This window comes from Hyaena hyaena, unplaced genomic scaffold (genome assembly GCF_003009895.1).
Source record: "Hyaena hyaena isolate Hyena2069 unplaced genomic scaffold, ASM300989v1 scaffold_179, whole genome shotgun sequence".
Classification (NCBI taxonomy): Eukaryota; Metazoa; Chordata; class Mammalia; order Carnivora; family Hyaenidae; genus Hyaena; species Hyaena hyaena.
Window position 1 is genome coordinate 1948851 of NW_024080812.1, and position 21595 is coordinate 1970445.

General features: G+C 43.0%; 1 protein-coding gene across 1 annotated transcript; it reads right to left on the bottom strand.

The window, feature by feature from the left end:
• Positions 1-1856: 1856 nt before the first annotated feature.
• RDH12 (retinol dehydrogenase 12) lies at positions 1857-11166 on the bottom strand. Its single transcript, XM_039240731.1, has 7 exons — positions 10988-11166; positions 8986-9104; positions 8083-8238; positions 7329-7433; positions 6319-6528; positions 4401-4590; positions 1857-2556 (listed from the first exon to the last, which is right to left on the bottom strand). The coding sequence occupies exons 1-7, from the start codon at positions 11053-11055 to the stop codon at positions 2454-2456; spliced, it is 951 nt and encodes a 316-aa protein (XP_039096662.1). The 5' UTR covers positions 11056-11166; the 3' UTR covers positions 1857-2453.
• Between the last annotated feature and the right edge of the window lie 10429 nt (positions 11167-21595).

Here is a 21595-nt window from a genome sequence, read left to right on the forward strand (position 1 = left end):
CCATTCTTCACCAGGCTTTTCATCAGACCCAACAGCCTATGAGCGCAGATTGTAGGTCCCAACAGTGAGTATATATTGGTTGCTTCCCCAGGATTATTCCCCCACCCACCCCTTTGCCCATTCATATTCCCAGATTTTTCCTTGGAATTTGTTGCTTCCTCCACCATGGGAAGCAATGTAGCATAGCAATTAAGAGAGCAGATCCTGGAGTCAGACTACCAGGGTCCATTCCACCACTTTTCAGCTCTATCAACTTTGGCAAACTACTTAACTTCTCTGTGCTTCATCAATAAAATGGAGACAAAAATAGTACCTACCCCAGAGAGTTCATGTGAGGGTAGCTAATCCTAATTAATGTAAGTGCTCTATGTTAGCTACAATTCTTCCACAGTGGGTGGGGTGGGCAGGATGGCCCCCAGCTCAGGTGTGGGTAATGATTGACTTAAGCCAATTAACATCCCATCTGTAGTATTCATTCAGACCAATGAGGCACAAGGAGATTTGCAGGGGCTTCAGGAAAGAAAAGCTTCATCTTTTTTCAGGACCATTTCTCTTTCCCTGATTTGCACAACCCACTGTAAGAAGACATTGTTGAGACAACGAGGGAAACTTGAACTCCAGGAATAACTTATATTCATGAATTATTAATGTTCTCAGGAGTGACAACAGCACTGTGGTTTTGTAAAAAAAAAAACAAAAAAAAAAACAAAGGCTCTTATTGGATACACACACTCCATATTTATGGGTGAATGTACCATGTCTGGAATGTGCTTGAGGATATCCCATGTCACCCCCCCAAAAAAACGTCACAGAGGAAAGAGACAAAACAAGATTGACAAAATGTTAACAATGTTGAAGCTGGATGATGAGTAGGTACATGGGGATTCATGATACTACTTGTTATACTTTTATCTTTGAAAATCTAAGTAATAAAAAGATTTTTTTAGAGTCTCCTTGCTGTGGAAGGAAAGGGCATTTTTGTCACCAGAGGCCCTTTCGATGCTTTAGAACTAGAATCAATAACATAATTTCCTGTGTCAGTTATCTGAAAGATCAGGCACACCTGCACCTGCCTCTTCTTGGTGAACTTTAACTCTTGAGAGAAGCAGCAGGTGGCTTGGAAACACAGCATAGGAGAGAGCAAGGGAGGCCAGGAGAGAGAGGAGCTACAATTTTGGGTGGAGGGTTTATCAGGGCTTGGTGTTTCTGCATCTATGTATCAAACCAAAAGAAATCCTATATTACCTCTGACCTTAATCTGTAGTGGAGATCAACATCTGTGAGATTTAAGTCCCTTCTGTTACATCTTCAGTGATAAAATGGGAGAGCTGGAAGAAACTGGAGAAAATACCCAACTGAACCATCTTATTTTGCACCCAGATGTGATATTATAAGAAGATTATGGTTGGTTGGGTGAGATACTACACACTAAACTAGAAGGCTGGCTTCCCCACTTTTCCATTTCTCCCTTGCTACCCTGACAAAATGAATAAGGCAATAAGATGAATGCACAGTCTTTATTTTCTCTACAAATTTAGGTAAGGGGAACTTTGTAGAAGGAAACTACATGGTTGAAAATGAGAAGGCCCAAACTTACTCAATATTATATGTCAATTACATCTCAATAAAGCTAACAAAAAAAATTTTTTTTAATATTTTTTTATTTATTTCTAGAAGAGAGAGAGACAGCGTGAGCAGGGGAGGGTCAGAGAGAGAGGGAGACACAGACTCGGAAACAGGCTCCAGGCTTCGAGCTGGCAGTCAGCACAGAGCCCGACGTGGGGCTCGAACCCACGAACCGCGAGATCATGACCCAAGCGAAAGTCGGACGCTTAACCGACTAAGCCACCCAGGCGCCCCCCAAAAAATTTTTTTAACTTCTTAAAAAGAACCAGAAAGAGAAAATGAGAAGGTCCAGCTTTATGCAGTGGCTCCAGGATGATCAGGGAAAGAAACCAAATTTGGCCAAGGATGAGCCATGATTTTCCTGAGTTGGTCCAGACTCCAGAGTTATGATGAGTATCTCAAAGAGGAAAGAGATCAGTCCAGAGCTTGGGTCTATAGTCCCTGGAAATAAAATATGTAACGCTGACGTTCCTGTCACCTCAGCAGAGCATGATAACTGGCATTTCTGGTATTGGCGAGGAAACTGACCTAATTTTCCAGGCTTTTCCACCATCCTTGTGCCCAGCCTGGCATCTGTGCAGCCCTCCTGGCTGGAGAGGACAGCTGACTCTACAAGTCTTGGAGAGGAATGTTCTATAAGTGTGAACCTCTTGTGCCATGAACCAGTCTCACAAGAGAGTTGGGCGTGCAAAGTTTTCCAGAAGAAACAGAAGACTTGGAGCAGGGCAGCGTCCTCAACAGCCGCCAACCAGGAAGACAATCCTTCAGAGCTGGCCTTTTCCTTGGTCCCTCTTCAGTATGGTGTGGACTAGGCTCTTGCATCAGCCCTACTCCCACTGGATTCCTAGGAGCTCACAGCTGACATTCCACAAGCGCTCAGCTGTTTTGTTATCTCGGCCCCTTGCAGACACCCAGTTCCTCTTGCAGTCACTGGAGGGCAGAGAAACAGCATGAACATCCAGGAATGGAACCTGACAGTCTGGACAAGTTTTTGACCTCTTTATCAGAATATATTTCTTTTTGCTTAAAAAAAATTTTCTTATTTTATTTTAGAGAAGGACAGAGAGAACAAGCAAGGTAGAGAGGCAGAGGGAGAGAGAGAGAATCCTCGGCAAGATTCCATGCTGAGTGCAGAGCCTGAGTAGAGCTTGATCCCATGACTCTGGGATCATGACCTGAGCCAAAATCAAGAGTCAGATGTTCGACCGACTGAGCCACCCAGGCGCCCCCAGAATATATTTCTAAATGTATAAAATGTATTGGATGAAAAGGGACGAATTGTATTGAAATGCGGTTTTAAAATATTTTAAAAACAGCTTCGTGGTAGGGTGATCCACAGACTCCCTTGCTAATATGCTCTGTAACAAGAGCTAGTTCTGGGGCCGACAGCCACCCACTTGTAAAGTGGTGCCAGCAGAAGTGACACCATGAGACACCTGCAACAACTGCCAGGGGGTGTGAAAATACTTCATTTCATTGGTGACAAAGTCACAGGTATCCCTGCTACTCCTGCAGGTGATGGCCTACACTGGTTAGCAAAGTGAAATGTCAAATTTCAGATGGAGGTTAGTGAAAATGAAGATGCAATTATCTTTCTGTCCGAGTTCACAGATCCCTTGAATTCTTCCCATGGACCCACTGTGACCCATGAACTCCAGACTCAGCACCCTTTTCTTTGGAGGGAGCAGGGAACTGGGGGCTAGACGGATCAGGGGGTGGGGGCAGAACCCAGTGTTCATGGTGTTTTTCTTTAAATAGTATTTTGTTTTTGGGGTGCCTGAGTGGCTCAGTCAGTTGAGCATCTAACTCCTGATTTCGGCTCAGGTTATGATCCAGGACTAGTGAGTTACAGCGCTTTGTCAGGCACTATTAGTACAGAACCTGCTTGAGATTCCCTCTCTCCCTCTTTCTGTGCCCCTTCCCCTGCCTGTACTGTCTCTCTCTCTCTCTAGATAAATTAATTAATTAAAAAAAAAAAGATTTTCTTTCTCTGTCTCCCTCTGACCCTCTCCCTCACTCATGTGCATGCTCACTCGCTCTCAAATAAAAAAGAGTACCAAACACTTTCAAGAGCTTAAACAACATTAGCTAATACTATTTCCCCACTCCTCTATTGTTGGGCCCTGAGATTATTACCAGTGCTTCATTTGATAAATGGTACACCAATCAACAACTTTCAACAAATGGGACAGAATAGCAGACTGGGATGGTTCAAACCATGGAATGGGAAGGAGGTTGAATCTTGGGCTTCTTTTTATTCCCAACTTCTGATTTCCCATAAAGTTCGTGGCAAGATTCAACAAGGAAATGTCTATTTTTGTATTCCAACAGATAGTACCAATCTTGGCAGCATTGGGAGACAGAGTTTGCAGTGGGGTGACCTGACCTTGCCCCAGCACTTTGTGCTAAGTGGTATTAAACAGTTTATGAAAGAAGTCAGCCAAAAGCTTCAAGGAGAAGAAAAAAGGATCCAGAGGAAGCACTGGATTGTTCTTTCCAAGGCATAACCAACAGGAGCAGTCTGACAGCCCTCAGAAAGCTACAAAACCTACTGAAAATGTGGTACACAGGTATAAAACAGAACCATAAAGGCAGCTCTTGCCAAGTTTCTAATGTAAGCTCCCTTAGAAAAGTAATAGCATTTGGTGTGCAGGCCCAACCCAAACCTGGATTTCATCATCACACACAAACTTGGCCACTGGGGCCGGGTGCAGAGCCCTGGGAGCCCTGTGCCTCACCACATATAAACGTAGTGGAGAAAACCCTGCACACACCTGAAGTACTTGCCGCTCAGCGGCTCCAGGCCCTCAGCCAGGGCGCAGTGCAGGCTGGTCTGCGCCCCCTCCCATGCCGACTTGACGAAGGGGGAGAAGATCCGCCAGAGCAGGCACAGCAGAAAGGAGTGCCGGACCAGCTCAGAGCTGACCACACCTGGATGCACAGCGTAGGTGGTGACCCCTGTGCCTAGGGCAAAGAAAGCAGTTAGTCCAGGGACACATCCGAGCCCGAAAAAACAGATCATCTCCTGTAGCAAAATGCACAAATGAGAAGGGACTCAGAGAACGAAACCCCAGGTTCAGAAGGTACCCCTCCTAGCCAGGTAGAATATGATAGTACTTAATTGATCTCTTCCAGAAAGATCTATAGCCTTCTCAGCCTTCTATGTTCCACAAGGAGTGCTTGATTGAAGGTCCTGCCATTTGAATGCCACTTTTACTCTGTGGCTTAAGTATTAATAGTAGAAACAACCACATGTAGTAGTAGGAAGAGTAGTAGGAGTAGGAATATCAGTTACTGATAGTAGTATCTTTGAAATTTCTATAGAAGGAGCATAGGGGAAGCAACTTGTTGGAAGGTAGGGGGCTAGAACCTTGTTTTGAGCTGTAATTGCTGAGCAAGTTTTATGGGGGATAGTTTAGGGGTATTGGTAGAGATAATGGAGGTTAACATGACCCCAAGATACCACTGGTGCTCTACTAATTTTAGTACTTATTATGTGCAAAGGCTGTGCTATCTGGTTTACGTGTATTATCTCATGTAATTCACGAGTCTTGTAAGGTGCCCATTTACAGCTGATGAAACAGCTCTCATCACGAAGAAGTTAAGTAAATTGCCCAAGGTCATACCTAGCAGGTTGCAGGGCCAAGGTCTGAACTCTGATGAGGAATAAAGAGCATAGACTCTAGAGCTAGACTGTCTAAATTTGAATCCTGGCTCGGCTAGGAAACTTGCTTGGCCAAGTTTCTTAATATATCTGTGTAAGATATATCTATCTCTTCATTTGTGGAGTGGGGGGAAATAATAGCACCTACCTCATAGGAATGTTGTATTAAATGAGTTTAGACATGTATAATATAAGGCACACACAAAAAACTCTCAATTTTTATTCTCAGTATTATTATTTCTTCTAATAAGTACCCTATTCTTCTGTCTTCTGCATCCTGATAGTAAATACCATTGTTCCCAAACTCTGGCTTATTCTCTGTGGCAAATAGTCCCCCAGGTTTGCATATGTCAAAGCCAGCAGCTCAACAATAACTTCAGGGGAGCACAGAATCATAGGATTAAGAGAAGCCTTGCCTCATTTTACAGCTGAGGGAATGAAGTCAGGGGAAGTTAAAGGGACATGTCCATATACACAGGTGGCTCATATATGGTAGACCAAGAGCTCAGACCCAGGGAGCTGAAATCCAGTCTGGTCCCTCTGACTCTAGGCAGAGGCAGCCCTGTAGCTTAGCTCACCATGTGAACCTCAGCAAATAGCACAGACAGAAGGAAGCACCCTGGATTTAAAGCTGAGTTCCCATACTCCAGTCCTGACTCCTTTACTTGCCATGTAACCTTGAACTAGCCACTTCTTCTAACCTCAGTTTGGGTCCACAAAATAGTAATAAGAGTACCTGCCTATTACAAGAGGTTGCTGTGAAAAGTCAAATACGATGGTAGATAGGAGAAAAGATGTGACAGAAATGAAAGGTAATTTTATAGATTCCTAACCCCTGTTAAATTTTAAGTTTCCCAAGAGCAAGAATTGGTTTTAGTCTGTTTATAACCTTATTCTCCTTGGTGCATAAAGCTACCATTGAAATGTGCATGTTTGATATCTTGACTTCACAAGTTTCTGTGAACCTCTAATCTAAACGGAAGACCTTGCTTTTGCTATCTTAACCCTGACTCTTTCTCCAGACTTACCTTGGAGCCTCCTGGCCAGCTCCCGAGTAAAAAGCACATTGGCCAGCTTGCTGTGGCAATAAGCAAAACCCCGGCTGTAGCACTTCTCACCCTGGAGGTCATGGAAGCGAATCTTGCCAACGTGGTGGAGCACCGATGACAGATTCACCACCCGTGAAGGAGTGGACTCCTTCAGCCTCTCCAAGAGCAAGTGGGTAAGAAGAAAGTGGCCTGTGAGGGGATGCAGCGGGGGAGATTGAAGAGTGGGGTGGGAGCTAGTGATAGGACTTCACCATTAGCTCACTGTCTTCTGGGTGTGAACAAATTTAGATGCTGTGATAACTCAGTGCAAATGATCAGTCAGTCTGAGTTAGTGGATTCCTCAAGGCAAGGGCCAGAGCTAGACTATAGATTAGGAAATATAGACTTAATCTGTGTTTATTTATCCCTCTGCCCTCCCCCAGTCAGAAGAAATGCCACCTGCTGGCTTCCTACCACCCTTTGGCCATGATCACACAACTGAGGGCCCAAATACATTTATGTACAGAAGGAAGGATCGAATCGTCAGATAAAAATAATTTGCCTAGGACCAGAGAACATGTTCCATTAACTCCTCACTAGAGCCAGAACCCTGAATCCCAGCCTCATTCATACCTCAGATCCTCAAGATCTGCCTCCTTCACAGCCCAATCCTTGACTTGCTTGGTCCTCAGTTATAGATGTGGCCCCCTCCAGCCAAACACAGATTCCTGCACTCCCCACCCCATGCGTGGTCCTGCCTGGCAAGCCTTACACTACCACGGGCCCATCTGAGAATGAAATTCTTCTACCTGGTATCTCCAAGTTTTGGGGCTGCTTAATGGTATAGGTAGGAGGATCTCACTTTTTTGTACTGATCAGGAGAAGGATAGTAAACAACTCCCCCAAACTTATGAAGCTCACTAGAGATTCTCAGCACTGGTACAGGGTCATCTGCCTATAGAAAACAAGATGGGGTTTTTCTTGCTTTTCAGTCACTCAAAAATACTTACCTAGGTGGTTGACTCCCAGGTGTGTTTCAAAGCCATCTGCTGTCTTAGAATATTGACACATCATCACCCCTGCATTGTTGATCAGAATATGGAGGTGATTTTCCTCTATAAAGCATAACCACAGAGTTAGCAAGGAGCCCACTAGCTGCCTGTTATAATCCTGAGTATTTACTCATTGCCCTTCCACCTATCTCAGTGATAATTCAACAACCACGGTCATTGGGTTTCTAAATTTAGTTACCGATATCTTCCTGGATGTTCATTCAATCATCCATTTAGCAAATGTATACTGAGTACTGACTCTGGGCCAGGCCTACTCAGCTATGCACTGGACATCCAGCCATAAAATAAGACAGATATAGTCCCTGTCCTGCATGGATTTCGTAGTCCTTGGTAAAAGCTAGTCATTCTCCAAGATACAAAAGAATTTTGGCAGCAGCACAACGTCATTTAGTGCCTGTGGCACAGAAGGTTGATTCTCAGGATGAGAAAAGAGAGTATCATCAGGGCCACACCTTGATGCCAAGGTGCAAGCCCAGACAGAGATCCCAACATCCCCACGGCTGAGGAAAAAGACGATAAGGATCTTGCCCAGCTTGTCCACCACCAATTCCTTGCCCTGCTGGTTCATGTGGCAGAACCTGTCCAGTGGGATCAATGGTGGTTCTGATGTAAGGGTCACAGATGGTACAGGGTGGAGCAATCAGTCCCACGCCCAGCTTTCTGCTTTTCTGTCTACTCACAGGGGCCTTACCTGCCAGAAAGCCCTCAGCAAAGGCTCGGATGGATTTGGTATCAGATAGGTCCAGTTTCCGTACCAGCACCTGGGAGTTCTTTGTATCAGCTCGGATTTCACTGGCTGCAGACTCTCCCTTCAGTACATCTCGGCAGGCAATATATACTCGGGCTCCTGGGGCCAAAACAAAGACAGGGCAATGTGTTCAGACCCTAGACTGAAAAAGAGGATATGAGCTTGAGACTGGTGGACAGAACATTCTCCCAACCATCCCTAAACAGTGAGTGGCTATATTGCCACCTCAGGATTCTCACAAGTAGAACTACTCAGACCCTTTGTTGTCAGATTAACCCTAGGCTGGGAACCCTGGTTTCTACACACTGGTATTTCATGTTGCTTGGTCTGTCCTTTTAGAATAACTGATTTGACCGGGGCGCCTGGGTGGCTTAGTCGGTTAAACGTCCGACTTTCGCTTAGGTCATGATCTCTCGGTTCGTGGGTTCGAGCCCCGCGTCGGGCTCTGTGCTGACTGCCAGCTCGGAGCCTGGAGCCTGTTTCAGTCTGTGACTCCCTCTCTCTCTGACCCTCCCCTGCTCACGCTGTCTCTCTCTCTCTCTCCTAGAAATAAATAAAACATTAAAAAAAAAAATAAAAAAAAAAGAATAACTGATTTGACCAATATATAAAAAGACATCATTATTTCCCTTTATGTAATAGGGAAGGAGAAGGGAGGAAGGTTTTTTTTAAGGGTACAGAGTAAGTTTGTATCAGAGCTGGACTTGAATCCCAGGTTCCTTGAATTTCTGACCAGAACCTCCAAGCCCAGGAGGAAGGACAAGGAAATGTGGAAAGAATGCCCAGTGAGAAAGGCAGGAGGCACTGTAGGCACTGTCCTATGAACACAGAAGGGAAAGGACTTGCCTCTGCGAGCGAGTTCTCTGGCCGTCTCCTTGCCGATGCCTGTGTTGGCGCCGGTGATCACCACTACCTTCCCAGGAAGTTGCACGTTGGATCTACAAACCCCACCAGCAAAGAACTTCCTATAGGCAAGGGAAACAAAGCATTCATGCATGTTATCCTCCCCAATTCCAGATGGAGATCAACATAAAATCCATCCAGTCTCAAAGAGAAATTTCTTTAAGTTGTTAGGAGACCCAAAAAAGTGAATCTTCAAGGAGACAGTTTTCCCACTGGGTATCCTGCTCATTGGCTCTGGTTGGAAGGTCATGTGCCCAGAAACTACAAATGATAATTTGGATGGAGTGAATAAGTACTTTTTAAAAATATTTTGTTTCTGAGAGAGAGAGAGACACAGCATGAGCAGGGGAGGGTCAGAGAGAGACACACACACAGAATCTAAAGCAGGCTCCAGGCTCTGAGCTAGCTGTCAGCACAGACCCTGATGTGGGGCTCAAATCCACGAGCCGTGAGATCATGACCTGACCCGAAGTTGGAAGAGTAACCAACTGAGCCCCCCAGACGCCCCTGGATGGAGTGAATAAGTACTCTTGAGCCAGGGCCAATGGAGACCTTCCCTGTTAGATAACACAGTACCTAGCTTTTATCTCTAGAGGTTCCCAGAGGTCAGCTTCCTCCTCTAGCCTGCATTCAAAACATGTATGTAATGAGCATTAGCAGAATCAATGGTTCCTGAGCCCTAGATCTTCAATAAGCATCAACAGTAAGTAATTGATTAACAGCACTTCAAGGGTACCCATATACACATATGGCTCTTGGGCTGCCTTCCAGTTTTAGAGAGCTGATATCTTCAGAGGCTTTCAGCCATCCTACTAGAAATTGCATTCTAGCCATCAGCACACAGACAGAAACCTCTCTTATTCAGACATCTGTGCAAAGAGCATCCTTTCACATAAAGTTGACCTGACTAGTTCCAAAAAGAGGGTGAGAAAAGGGCAGAGCTAACATTTCCTAAGCATCATCTGACTGTCAGGCACTAGGCTAGACACTTTCAATAGAGAACTTATCTTAATCCTCTCACACTGTTAGTATTCCCATTTTACAGTGAAGACTGGAGGTCAGAGAAGTTCAAGTCACTTGCTAACAGTGGCAAAATTGGAACTTAAACCTGGTTTCTATGCCAGGATGTAGAGCAACACTCTGTTCTTTATATGTCCACTTACCTTTTTTATTGTCAGCATTTTTTAATGTTTATTTATCTTAGAGAGAGAGAGAGGGAGGGAGAGAGTGCCAGTGGGGGAGGGGCAGAGAGAGAGGGAGACACAGAATCTGAAGCAGGCTCCAGGCTCTGAGCTGCCAGCCACAGAGCCCAATGCAGGGCTTGAACCCACAAACTGTGAGATCATGACCTGAGCTGAAGTCGGACGCTTAGCTAACTGAGCCACCCAGGCACCCTTATTGTCAGCAATTTTTAAAATTTTCACTCAGAACGCACATTTCTCTGACACCACCAGAAATCCCACAGCAGAAGAGCCATCCCAAATCATTAGTTGAGGGTAGTCTCAAAGGTAAGAGAGTTTGTTTCCTTTGCAAAATTCCTCGTACTTAACAATGAATCCCTCAGCAATGACCTCCTATGGTAACCGAGCAAGGCAACCTTGAGAAGGAGCAGTGAAGAAAGGACATAGGGACCTTTAGAGAAACCAAGGGAATAAAGTGATAGAGCAAGCACTCCTACCTTGATTGTCTTTCATAAAGTCAGCTGTCCACTAGCATCAGAATTCAAACCAGCCCCTTCTCTCCCAGCCCCAGATGCTTCCTTCTCAGTTTCCACCAGGGTATTCATAACTACCTCCTTCCTGCTTTCTCTCCCCTAACTTTCTCTCCCTCAGCCTCTATCCCTTTCTCTTCTTTCAGCAGCTGAGAAGTTATCTACTTACAAGCTCCGTGGCTCCCAACCCAGGGCTTTGCAAAATATTCCATGAGTTACTGAATTAAGACAAACCTGATGGATGGAGCTATCACATACAGGAAAGAAAGGAAGGAGGTGAGCAGTCCCAAGATAACCAGCATCTTTTCAACTTCTTTAGTTGCTGCTGCTTTAGCAAAAGCACCTTAAGACTCCAGGTCTGGCTCAAGCTCCTGGTCTAACTCCAATTCCTGGCTGCTTCGCGCTGCCTCTCCCTCCTCTAGTTCCTCTTACTACTGGGCGCTCGGCAGCAGCAAGGCTCTATCTGAGCTTAGCCCAGAATCCTATTTAAATCCGAGCTGTCAGAGCACAGCCTGCTGGGAGATGTAGTTCTCAGGGAAGAAGATGGAGGAAAGAGCAGTACTTCAAACTTCCTGGTAAAGGGAATGGGGGAAAATTAGAGCAACTACCAGCTAATTCCCCACCCTCGGTTATTTCTCTTATTTAGGGAATGTGTCCTCCCAACCACACCCACCTCTACTGCAAGACAGAATATTTTTAACTTCAGCAACAGACTCCGTGACACTTGGAATAAAAGTGTGATTAAAATAGAAAAGAAGGGGGGGTGCCTGGGTGACTCAGTCAGTTGAGCTTCCAACTCTTGATTTCAACTCAGGTCATGATCCCAGGGTCATGGGATTAAGGCCCACATTGGACTCTGAGCTGACAGTGTGGAGCCTGCTCAGGATTCTCTTTCTCCCCATCTCTGCCCCTTCCCCGCTCACTCTCTCTCTCTCAAAATAAATAAATAAACATTTTTTTTAAAAATAGAGAAGGTAGAACCCCCCAGAAGAATAATGAGAAAAGTCAGGAGAGTGGTTTCCTTTGCTGGGAAAGGGGTAGAGACTGGTAGGGGGCATGTTGGGAACTCTTGTGGGGATAAGTTTTCTGTTCTTTGAAGTGGATACTGGTTGGGGTGCCTGGGTGGCTTAGTCGGTTAAACGTCCGACTTTCGCTTAGGTCATGATCTTGCGGTTCGTGGGTTCGAGCCCCGCGTCGGGCTCTGTGCTGACTGCCAGCTCAGAGCCTGGAGCCTGTTTCAGTCTGTGACTCCCTCTCTCTCTGACCCTCCCCTGCTCACGCTGTCTCTCTCTCTCTCTCCTAGAAATAAATAAAACATAAAAAAAAAAATGAAGTGGATACTGGTTACAGAAGTGTGCTCACTTTGTAAAAATTCATTGAGCCCTATGCTTGATTTGTGCACTTTTCTGTGTTTTATGTTATACTTCAATAAAGTTAACACATATGTGTACATGCCAAGGAAAGAGTTTCAGTTCATGGTCTCTAGAGTGGACTTCCTGGTTCAGATCCCAGCTGATCTATTTACAAGCTCCATGGCCGTGGGTAAGTTATTCAGTTTCCTCACTGTACAATGGGTATGGTAAAAAGATACACCCACTGTTTTAAGTATTAATTAAATAGGTAGAAAATTTGAGACAGAAACATGTATATAGGAAACACTGTAAAAGTGTTGGTTGTTTTGATTAACTGTATTGATTCCTGTTTCCTTTGCTATCCCACTTGCTTTACTCATGTGGTCAAGGGCAGAAAAGGGAGAGGTTGTGAATGGGAGTAATGTGTCAGTTGGATGCTATTAAAGATGAGGGAAAAGATAAGACAAAAAGCTAGCAGATACTCTCAGGGCTCTCTGGAAATGTGGGAAAGGGCGGGAGGAGGGTTCACAGCCCTTGCTCACTCAACATCCCTCTCCCGGAGGGTACAACAGGCAAGGAGTCAGAACAACACCCCAAGAGTCATATTCTAATTCTGCTCCTTCCTCTGAAGCCAGAGGAGGTTCCAGGAGGATGCATGTGATGAAGAAGACTCCTGTGGCAGGCAAGTGTTCGCCCCCTCATTCATTTATTTAACATATACTTACTAAACACCTTTTGCTGTCAGGCATTGTGCCAAGTATCCTGAAGACACAGTTCCTGCTCCTTGGGAACCTCATGGGCCTGATGAACAGAACAGATCATTCCCAGGAGAGAATCCCAAGTTGCCTCTCTCCTTTCCTCTCACGTCTCCTGCTCTGGCTGCAGTTCACTGAAGCCATGTCAGCTGCAGAACCCGCAAATCCCAGAAGCCCCTGAGGAGATCTTCCCGCTGGCACTTTGTAGGCCCCCTCTTGTAGAAGCTGATGTCCATTGAGCCAGCATGGTCCAGCTGATTGGACAATCTTTTTCCACCACACCTAGCAACACTGGATCTGCAACACTTCACAGATTTTATGCGAAAACAAGATCTGTTGGTGTTTTATGCTTAGAGTCCTTCCTTCCCCATGAAATCAGGGCGAGGGTCAGTCAGAGAAACAGACCCAATGACCTACTACACAAGGGAAAATACATCTAATAATCTCAAATCTGGATACCTTTGTGTTAATGTTTTCTGGCTCCCCAGTGCTGCTGAATCAAACCCAAGATCTCCTACATTTGTGGAGATGATATTCCAATTTATCTAGAATTATGGAAATACACAGTTTGCTAAAAACACACATTTAATATTATAATGCAAAGGTCACCTTTCGGTGATTGCAAATGTTAAACTATGTTACAAAGCTATAATAATTTAAATAGTGTGGTACAAGCAGGTGAATAGTCAAACAACTCAACAGAACAAGATGGAAAGCCAAAAGACAGATCCAAATACATGTGGAAATTTAGATATGACAAAAACACCATTTCATCAGTATGTGGGGCACGGGTGAGATAGATTATTTAATAAAGTATTACACCACCTCGATATCCAGCTGGGGAAAAGTAAACTTGATCCTTACCTTACTCTTTACATCAAAATTTCAAATAGGCCAAAGATGAAACTACAAAAAATGGAACCATTAACATATTAATAAGAACCATTGGAAAGTTTTTAAAATAATTTTAGAGTCGTAAGACCCTTCTAATAGGATAGGAAGTGCAGATATCAAAAAAAAGAAAACAAAAAGATCTTCATGACAAAAACTACCATATGCAAGGCAAGACAAAAGAGAAATTGGGGCATTAAGGAATCTACCCCTGAAATCATTGTTGCACTAAATTGGATGTAAATTTTTTAAAAAAATAAAATAAAAATAAAAAATAAAAAAAGAAATTGGAGCAGAGGGTGGAATATCACAACACATATTGCAGACAAAAGTTTAATTTATTTAGTATTTAAAGGACTCATACAAATCACTAAGAAAAAGAATAAACAACCCCATTGAAATAAACAGTTTGAAGGAAAGGAAAAACAAGTGGCTGTCCAACCTCACTCAGAACAAGTGACATGCAAATTAAAATTACACTGGGAGCTACTTATCACTTGACAGATTGGCAAAGACCAAAAAAAATATAACATGGTCCATTGGGGAGAGCATGAAAAGATAATGATGGACTGCTAGTAGGAGAGTTGATTGTTACAGCCTCCAGAGAGAAGTATGATAACATCTAATAAAGCAAAGCGTGTACCTGTTGACCTAGACATTTCACATCCATTTATTTATAAGGCTGTTACTACACCAATACATATACTAATGAAAGCTGGGAAACCTAACTGCACCAGACTACAGCCACACAGTGGCATTTTACAGCTGTAAAAAAAGAATAAATACTTTTTTTAAAAAACCATATGGATAAGGGAACAATCTTTGAGACAAGTTAGGTAAAAGAGAGGAGGACAGTGTTTATAATATCCTACCATTTGATTAAAAAATGGAGGGAATATACGGACATATTTGTTTGTATATGCATAGGCCATCTCAGAAAAGATAACAAGAAATAATAGATAATGATAGCCGCTTCTAAAAGGACAGGGGGACAGGAGGAAGAAGACTTTCGCCAAAAGTACCCTTTTGTACCTCGTGAACTTATAACCTATGGCTTATTGAAAATTAAATTAAAATTTTGAGCAAAAAGATCCAGATGACTTTGAAACACCTTACTGGTTTAATTTTGTTAATCATTGCAATACCATAAAACGAAGCTATTTCTCAAACCAGTATTGAGACGTTCTTAAACATGTGTTGCCACATAAGCAAAGTCTTTATTGTGACCTACTTCATCATTGTAATCAACACCAAAGGACCATGGGGCAGTCCCTGTTTTTTAGGAAATTTCAGTCTGAAACAGATAGAACTATATATCAGAGAGAGAGAACAGGATGAAAACACCAGAAGAACCAGTACTGAGCAGATATGAAGTTCAGGGATGAAAAAAGCACAAGTCAGTTGCAACACCACTGAGAAGGGCCTTCTTCCTGCCACTGATAAGTCACGGGTCAGAAGGTAACACCATCCTCCCATGGCATGCTATGAAACTGGGAAGCTGCTCTATGATTTGACCATTGGTCCAAATTTAAGTGGGGTCATACTGCACTAGCTACCTGGTTACCCTTGTCTTGATTACTCTAGAAATGAGCCTCTAATGAATTAGAGCAGGAGACGGGGCACCTGGGTGGCTCAGTTGGTTACGCTTCTGACTCTTGATTTCAGCTCAGGTCACGATCTCACAGTTCATGAGTTTAAGCCCCGCATGGTGATCTGTGCTGACAGCTCAGAGCCTGCTTGGGATTCTCCCTTTCTCTACTCCTCCCCCCCCCCTCTCTCTCAAAAAAAACCCCCCAAAACATTAAAAAATAATTAGAGCAGGAGAAAGAAGTGTAAACCTCTCTTTCTTTCCCCTCCACTAGTCTTAAAGTCACAGATTCTGGAAGGTAGACAAGTAAATGGTCACAAATCCGATCTTCCTACTGCAAATCATCCCGCACTTTCCTGAAAGGGCTCATACAGTGCCACATGGATAATTCCATTTCCAGTCATGAGCTTGATGCCTCCTCTCATGTCCCTATCCCAAACTTCACCAAAATGGAAGTACATTTTTGTATTTGTTTTATCCAGTGATAATGATTGTTCTTTTTTCTTGACTTTAAAAGGTGAAATAAAGACACTATCTTTCCAAACAAGAAAACAACAGAAAAGAAAAGAAGTTTGCTGCTAATACATAAGTTTATTGATTCAGTGACCCTTACCTACAGCAGGCACTATTGACATTCTAGACCAGATAATTCTTTCTCATGAGGGTGTCCTGTATGCTGGAGGATCTGTGGCATCTCCCCAGTAGATACCAATAGTACCACTACTGCCATTGACAACTAAAATGTCTCCAGACATTGCCAACTATCCGCTGGGGGACAAAATCACCCCTTTGAGAACCACTGCCTTCCAGAATGGGCCTTCAGGATAACAGAATGATAAAACTTGGATTAGAGCACAGTAATGCCTTTGACTCAGCTGGAATCTAACCAAGCTAACCTGCTAATCAGTGTGGTAACTCTTTAGGGCCTAGGGACACTGCCCATCTCCTAATCTTTTTGCCTTTCAAAACTATCTTCTCCCAGCTTAATTCTGTCTACCTCTTTTTTTTTAATTTTTTTTTTTTTAATTTTTGTTCAAGAGAGAGTGCAAGCAGGGGAAAGGGGTAGAGGGGGAGACTGAGAGAGAGAGAGAGAGTGGGAGAATCCCAAGCAGGCTCCACGCTCAGTGCTAAGCCCAACGTGGGGCTCAATATCACCACGCTGGGATCATGACCTGAGCCAAAATCAAGAGTTGGACACTCTAACGACTGAGCCATCTTAGAAATCCCTGAACACGAATGTTTGTAGGTGACTTCGTTATCTTCAGATGAGTCAGCAACTCCCTGGATCCTCGATCCCTTGACATCCTCATCTCCAAGAACTTCCTCCCCCGCCTCATCCCCTACCCCTCTGTCTGTCCACACCTAGAACCGTCAGCCTCTAACGTACTACATTCAGACCGCCCACCATCCTACAGCACCTCCTACTCATTTAGCTCTCTTGCGGCATGAATCGCAACACTGCATTTTTTAGCGCCAGGAGCAGATCCAGACCACTATAGCCTCTCCTGTCATCACTTCCTTAAATTATCCAATCGAGATTTCACACTCTTCACTTCAGTCATTCTCCTGCCAATATCCTTGGCCTCCTGGCCCTTCTTGTCTTTATGCCCCCAAGAGCCTAATAAAATTCCAATTCTGGATGAACCATCCATCTGTCTGCTTTGTACAGCTGGATGATGAGAACTGCTTGAAAGAAAATCACATCACCTTGCATGTTGATGCCATTATAAGTACATAGTCACCAACATGGCCCAGGGCCTCCAACTAAACTGTCAATCCTTTTTTCATTTCCCTAAACCCCACTAACCTATATCTACAGTGATTGTTTCACATGTGCACTACTCTTTTTAAACTTCTTGCCTACCCCCCTCAATTTCAGCATGTGTCCTGGCCTCTTCACGCATGCACACACACACATCTATACAGTTAGGGCCATCAGAAAGAAAATTCTTTTATATTCTGCTGCCAAGCTCATAAATCTATTTGAATTTATGCTCATCATATATTTCTCTCCTCCTAAGATGAATTTCTCTCCATCTCAGCCTCTTCTGCTTTCTTGGGGACCCTATTCTGTCATTTATCTGCTATCTCCCCATTCAACTTTTTCCTCTGTGTTCTTTAAAAATGCTCCTTCCATTCCACCTTCCCCTTCTGATAGGAACCTCTTCTCTTCTTGCCAGCTTGAAAGAGTTCTGTATACTTTCTTACTTTCTACTCAGCCTTCAGTCTACTCCAATCAGGGTCCCAACAACCACTTCTCTGAAACTGTTCTCTACAATGTCACCAATGATGACTATGATGCTACATCTAGTGGACACATTTCAGTTCTTATCTTGCTTAACTTTTCAGTAGGATGGCACACTTGAATACCTTCTATTTTTAACAGCTCTATTGAGGTGTGATTGATGTGCAGTAATCTGCACATGTTTAATGTATACACTTCAATGAGTTTTGACATTTGTGTACACTCATAAAACTATCACCACAGTCAAAACAATTAATATGTCCATCACCCCCAAAAGCTTCCTCATTTTCCTTAATATAACCTTCCCACCCCTCCCCACTTCCCCCCAGCTCCAGGAAGCCACAGATCTGTTTCCTATCACCACAATCTATAATCCACGTTTTGCACTTTTCTAGAATTTTATATAAATGGAATCATACAATATTCACTCTTTGTTGTCTGGCTTCTCTCATTCAACATAATTATTTGGAGATTCATCATGCTGTTGTGTGTTGGAAGGCTATTCCTGCTTATATCTGAACAATACCTATTTCATTATGTGAGTGTAGCACCGTTTGTTTATCCATTCAACCTGTTGATGGGACATTTGGGTTGTTTCTTGGTTTTGGTTGTTACAAATAAAGCTTTTATGATCATTCACACACAAGTCTTTGTATGAATAAGCTTTCATTTCTCTTGGAAATTACTGAGGAGTCATATGATAGGTGTATGTTTAAATTATATTTAATTTTGGGGGGTGCCTGTGTGGCTCAGTTGGTTGAGCATCTGACTCTTGATTTCAATTCAGGTCATGATCTCACAGTTTGTGAGTTTGAGCTCTGTGTCAAGCTCTGGCAATACAAAGCCTGCTTGAGATTCTCTCTCTCTCTCTCTCTCTCTCTCTCTCTCTCTCCCCGTGCCTCCTCCACGAACTCTCTCTGTCTCTCTCAAAATACACTTTAAAAATTATATTTAACTTTTTAAAAAATTAACAAGCTATTTTCCAAAATGGTTGTGCCATTTTACATTCTAAAAAGTAGTGTGCAAAAGTCCCCGTTGCTTCACATTCTCATCAATAACTGGTCTGGTCAGACTTTTTTATTTTAGCCATTATAGTAGACGCATGGTGGTATTCTAGTATGGTTTCCCTCAGCTTATCCCTAATGACTAATGATATTGAGTATTTGTGTGTGTGCTCATTTTCCATCTGCATCTCTTCTTTGGTGATGTATGTGTTCAAATCACTTGACAACTTTAAAAATTAAGTTATTTTCTTAATCCTGAGTTTGGAGACTAAAAAAAGCATTCTGACTACAAATACTTTTTCAGATATGTGACTTGCAAATATTTTCTCCCCATATTTGGTTTCTTTTCATTATCTTCTGAAGAGCAGAAGTTCTTCATTTTGATGAAGTCCAACTTATCAGTTTGTTCATTGGATCATGATTTTGGTGCTGTGCTACTTCTTGAAATAATCGTTTAATGCATTCCAGTACACCACATCTCCCAGGTTCCTTCCCATGCTAGTTACCCATTTACTTCCTCTCAACTCCAATTCTTCCTGATTGCCTGCTCTGTGAAAGTGGAAATAGACCCTCAAAATTGGTTTTTCTTTGTTATCTGGCATGATGTTAAACTTTGTCAATAGATGACACTGGTGAGACACCGCAGGAGGCCAGGGGTTTGCTTCTTCCTTCAGCTGTGCTAGCGCCACAGGCTTCCGCAGCAAGCCAGGCTCCTGCAACACTGCTCCTGCAGTGCACACAGCTTCTCTATCAGCACTCAGTGGCCAGCAGCTTCCTTTTCAGTGTTTTGTAACAGAGCTCCTTCAGTGAGATGCCTCCCTGTAGACAGCTTTCCCTGGCACTCTACACAGTGGATTTCCAGCAAATTCCACAAGTGTGGCACCACAGCAACTTCTCTTCCATTCAGTGCACTGTGCCTGTCCTTCTCCAGCAAGGTCTGGGAGTGAAGGTGTCTCTTCCTTGGGGCGCTGTCTCAGCTCCAAGTAGTGGCTATTTTATATGATATTGTACTATATTATTTCTATTACATCTGTTATTAAAATTTTAAATTATTATATTTTTATTGCTCTTTTTTAAATGTTTATTTACTTTTGAGACAGAGACAAGAAACAGAGCATGAGCAGGGGAGGGACAGAGAGGGAGACACAGAATCTGAAGCAGTATTTTTATTGCTCTTTTAATCTTCTTTAGAGTTCTCTTCACTTCTTCCTAGCCCACAGGTTGGCAAACCACAGACTAAAAACCCACTGCCTGTTTTTGTAAATAAGTTCTCTTGGAACATGCTCACTCATCTACATATCATTTACGGCTGCTTTTACACTGCAGCAGCAGAATTGAGTAGCTGTGACAGAGACCATAGGCTCCCAAAGCCTAAAATAATTATTTTTCTTTACAGAAAAAGTTTAATAACCCCTATATTTGCCAGTTCCTCAGTACGCCGATCTCCTGATATGGTTTATAATTCTTTATATTAAAATATCCCTGTTCAAACTACTGTGTGGTGTCTCTAATTTCATTGAACTCAGTCTAATACCTCATCAACCTCTCTGCCCCTTTTCACCAATCCATACTCAGGGTCACCTTCCTCTACTTATTCCATAATGTTAGTGCTGCCCAAGACACTCCTCTCTACTTTCTATCATAGCTTCTCTAAGCCGCTCATTTGCTTACCCATCTTCCATTATTGGGTTTAACCAATGGCTTTTAATCTGGGTTCTGTGAATGAAATTTCATGTAAATTTTGCATGGATGTGCAAATGCACATATATATGGGGAGGAGATCTCCAGCCTCATATTTGGGCAACATGACTTAGTAGTTAAGGGCACAAACCCTGGATACACTTTTCTTAAGTCTGAATCCCAGCTCTGCCACTGTGGCCTGGGATAATTTATTTAACCTTGCTGTTGCCTCAATATCCTGGTCTGTCAAATAGAAAAATTGTAGTCCTATCTCATAGAGTTATTATGGGAATTGAGGCAGTTAATTTATAGAAAGCACTTGGATAGGGCCTGGCACATAATAAACACTATTGAAGCATTGGCTATTATTACTATTTCTAGCACTCCCTCTTGCCCCTGTGCTCCAGCTAGACAAATGCTTTCCATTGTTCTAGTGCCCCTGCTTTCTCAGACTCTGAGCTCTCTGGTGGGCTCTTCCCTCTGCCCAGAGCACTTTTGCCTGTACATTGTTTGCCTGCTAACTCCTGACCTTCCTTTAGGCCTCAGCTCAAATGTTATTTCCTCAAAGAAGCTTTTCCTCATCTCCAGATTAGGAGAGGCTTCATGCTATGACCTCCCAAGCCTTTCCTTATTTTCCCTCATAATCCTCATCATAACTTATTCAGGGTGATCCTGAATCAGGAAGTTCGTCCCTGTTAGGCCATAAGCTCTGAGAGGGCGGAGGTCATCCTGCTGTACCTCAGCACAATGCCTAGTACACTGTAGGAATACCATAAACATTCGTCAAATGAATGAATGAATGAATAAGGAACAAAATACACGAAAGTCTTTTAATAAAGGTATAAAAACCTGTACACATATTAGCTACTGAAATAATGAGCATATGACAAAATCTGATGATTATTAAATAATCTAATATTAAATCAGTAAAAATTTGTATAGTGTGAAGGAAATGTCCTCTTCAGGTTCTATAAAAACATATTCATTAAAATTGAGCTTGGAACATGTCTTTCAGTCAAATGGAAATGAATTATCCAATTATTGACTTGTTAAAACATCCTCTGCCTCTACCTCCTGGAAACCAGATAAAGGCCTCAGATGCCAAAGCTTAAAGGAATTATTGAACAGGGAACCTGCTTATTCTCAGAGAATTTTCATGGCCTTAATTCAAAAAAAGGATTACATATTTTCATGAGTAAGCAAAACCAACTGTGCTAATCTGAGAAATCCATTGCTACCCTGGGAGTTAATATATCTAAGCCAAGTCACCAGGAAAACTATGTTCTATTATCAATTCACATTCAAAACGGAGGAAAATAATGATAGC

Excerpts from the sequence above, each read along its gene's own strand:
- RDH12 (XM_039240731.1), bottom strand. The coding sequence starts at position 11,055 with ATGCTGGTTATCTTGGGACTGCTCACCTCCTTCCTTTCTTTCCTGTAT. Across the intron at positions 9,105-10,987 it reads GTGATAGCTCCATCCATCAG|GAAGTTCTTTGCTGGTGGGG; the intron begins GTTTGTCTTAAT and ends CCTTGCCTATAG. Across the intron at positions 6,529-7,328 it reads CCTGGGAGTCAACCACCTAG|GCCACTTTCTTCTTACCCAC; the intron begins GTAAGTATTTTT and ends ATCCCCTCACAG.